General features: G+C 35.6%; 1 protein-coding gene across 9 annotated transcripts in view; it reads left to right on the forward strand.

The window, feature by feature from the left end:
- GEN1 (GEN1 Holliday junction 5' flap endonuclease) overlaps window positions 1-3360 on the forward strand; it is a 58537-nt gene that overhangs the window by 4105 nt on the left and 51072 nt on the right. For all 9 annotated transcript variants that reach the window (XR_001360163.1, XR_001360162.1, XR_001360164.1 and 6 more), the window contains exons 3-4: window positions 261-437; window positions 1558-1668. Coding sequence is in view for 5 of the 9 variants with exons in the window: in XM_014531597.1 (XP_014387083.1) it covers window positions 261-437; window positions 1558-1668 (288 nt within the window). In the remaining 4 variants the exon portion in view is untranslated. The remainder of the gene's footprint in view (window positions 1-260; window positions 438-1557; window positions 1669-3360) is intronic.

A 3360-nucleotide genomic window follows, 5' to 3' on the forward strand; every position in this document is an offset into this window, starting at 1 on the left:
ATTTCGTGCACCGGGCCTCTAGTCTATAATAATAAAAGCATAATGTGCTAATTAGACCAGACAGCTGAACAACCTTCCAGATGACCTTCCAGACGAAGTCAGGGCTGCGAGGACTGAGGCAAGCCACTGCGGCTGTGAGGGCTGCGCCCCTTGCTCAAATTTTGTGCATCAGGCCTCTAGTTTGTAATATAGGAAAGTAAGTGAAAAAAATTAGCAATAACAATGTTCTTAGATTTCTTGCATCTGCTTTTTCTTTTCAGTGTCTTGAATTGCTGGAATGCTTAGGAATTCCCTGGGTCCAAGCTGCTGGGGAAGCAGAAGCCATGTGCGCTTACCTCGATGCCAGTGGTTATGTGGACGGCTGCCTCACCAATGATGGGGATGCTTTCCTTTATGGGGCCCGGACTGTTTATAGGAATTTCACTATGAATACCAAGGTATTTTTTTCTTTCTCTTTGTCAGCATTTGTTTTGCAAACTAAATTTTTAAAGGGATTACTAAATCATTAAATGGAAAAAATGCTTATTACTGTTATTAAATATCATTGCCACATAGTTCATTCTCTTTGAAATGTAGATTTCTCTCCCAAGGGTTTGACTTGTTTCACATACTTTAATTCTAAATTAGTTTTAAAAGTATATTATAAAATTGCATATGAAATTTATTGCTTTTACCCAGAATTTCTACTTTTAGTAATGTATCCTCAAAAACGCCTCCAAATATGCATGGAGAGGTATGCAAGGATATTATTTCCAGCATTGTCAGTAATTACAAAAATTTGATAAGCAACCCAAATGTCTATGAGAGGGAATAGTTAAATATAGCCATGGTTCTCAGCCTGGGAGATACTGCTAGGAGACATTTTGGTTGTAACTATTCAAGGTTGGGAAAGGGAGACTATAGACATTCGGTGGATTGGAGCCAGGAAAGCTAAATCTCTTGCCAGACAATTCTGTTATCTCTCTGAAAATGCTTATAGTATCCCCATTGAGAAACACTGCTTCAGAATTGATATAATGTAAGAGTAAGCAATTATTAAAACGGTATGTGGTATTAATATTAAAGATACATAGGTATATTAGCGGGTAAGAAATGTTGCAAAATATTTCTTTTATATAATCCTGTTTTTCCTTAAAATATGCTTAGTAACAAATATTTGAATATGTGTGTAAAAGAAAAGGTATTTTGGAAGAATATGTACCACACTGTTAATAATGTTAACTTTAGAAATTGCAATTACAGGGAATGTTTTCTTTCAGTAATATACATTGTAAAGTGCTTAATTTTGTAAGATGAAAATCTACTTTTGTATACAGAAAGCAATAAAGAGGGAAAAAATGAATACTGAAATGTTTAGCCATTTTTGAAACTATGACTTTATTTCCAGATATTAAAGTGTTAGATTCTACGAAGATTCTGGTTATTAGGATAATTTTCCTATTTAAACATCTGGGAATAATTAAATATTTAGAGACACCTTTGACACATTTTTGTAATGCTGTTTAATGTATAAACATTTACATTTTGAAGATTAAACAAATTTGTGCTTTCTTTTAGGACCCCCATGTTGACTGTTATACAATGTCATCTATCAAGAGTAACCTAGGTTTGGATAGAGATGCTCTAGTTGGACTGGCAATACTGCTTGGCTGTGATTATCTTCCAAAGGTACACTGAAATTCACTATTCATAGTGTGGGGGTTTTTTTTTATTCCTTATGATTTACATAAATATTAATACAGTATTGTTATATGATTAAGAATCTAATTTAGAGTATAATTTTAGGCATAATAAAATATTCAATAAGTAAAATAATCAGCATTTCAAATGGCATTAAAAAGCTGGTTCATTGTGACACTGAAACTTCTAAATAAGAATAGAATAATAATTATTATCACAGTTTGAATCTCATAAACCATTACTCTAGCTTAAGAATTCACATTCAAGTTTCAACTACCCTTTTAAAGAAATAAAGGAATTATTCTTTTCTTGTGTCATGCTAATGTTAGTTTCTATCACTATTTTATCTATTTTTTGGTTTTCAGTCTTTAGCTTTCCAGCTGTGCAGACTCTTGGTGTTATTATTATTGTTGCTAGGCTACATGATTATTGGGATAAGCCATCATACTTTTGTGCCGCATTCAATGTTGTTCAGAAAACCTTTGATTTATATCTTATAAATTTATATCGTAACAAATAGGTATATTAAGTGAGTGATTAAGAATTATGAGGATAACCCCATTCTTAAATACTATATTTAAAAATACAAAATTACTTGTATTATAGCTTTTATTATGTAGTCCCATTATTATGTCCCTACTGATCATCTCTTCTTACCGAATCCCTCATTATACTATACTGTATACTCTATCCCCAAGAGACATCTAGAGAAGGAGGACATATAATTTTTTTAGCCAGAGTTTAGGAGATAGGAAAAATAGCAGGGAAGTCAAATTATTAACTCTAATTTCTAATTTATGTCATCAGTGACCAGATGGTGAAATCAACTTTTTTTTTAAATTAATAAGTAAAGGAAGAAGGAGGAATGAAACTTTTAAATAACACACAAAAAAATTATTTTATTATAATTGTAATTCTGAAATAGAAAATTTCTATTTCCCTTATGTAATTATTAAATCTTAAAGACTAGAAGCAATCCAATGTTGAATGTAAGAAACCAACTTTATCTACAGTGGTGTTACATTATGCATTAGCCTTAGCTATTTTGAACATTTGTATTCTTCGTAACCCAAACTGCCATCTATTTATATTGTTCTTAAAGTTAAAGATTGTTAAGACTATATACTAATACTAGAGGGGTCCCTCCTGCCATTGCTGCTGCACTCACCATCACCAGTGGTGAGCCTGGCTCAGGGCTTCTGGCTGAGTGCACTGACCACTAGGGGACAGCTCCTGCATGGCCAGTGCACCTCATAGTGACTGGTGGTTCTGCTGTTTGGTCGATTTGCATATTGGCCTTTTATAATATAGGAGGACTAGAGGCCCAGTGCACGACATTCGTGAACTGAGGGGGAAGAGGGTCCCTCAGCCCGTCCTGCGCCCTCTCACAGTCCAGGACCCCTTGGGGGATGTCCGCCTGCCGGCTTAGGCCCGCTCCCTGCTGACAGTCAGATATTCCCCCAGGGGTCCTTATCGCTGCACTTGCCAGCCATGAGTCTGGCTTCTGGTTGAAAGGTGCTCCCCCTGTGGGAGCGCACTAACCACCAGGGCACAGCTCTTGCGTTGAGCGTCTGCACCTAGTGGTCAGTGCATGTTATAGCGACTGGTTGTTCTGCTGTTTGGTCGATTTGCATATTAGCCTTTTATTATATAGGACTAGAGGCCCGGTGCACAAAAATT

This window comes from Myotis brandtii, unplaced genomic scaffold, assembly GCF_000412655.1.
Source record: "Myotis brandtii unplaced genomic scaffold, ASM41265v1 scaffold813, whole genome shotgun sequence".
Lineage (NCBI taxonomy): Eukaryota > Metazoa > Chordata > Mammalia > Chiroptera > Vespertilionidae > Myotis > Myotis brandtii.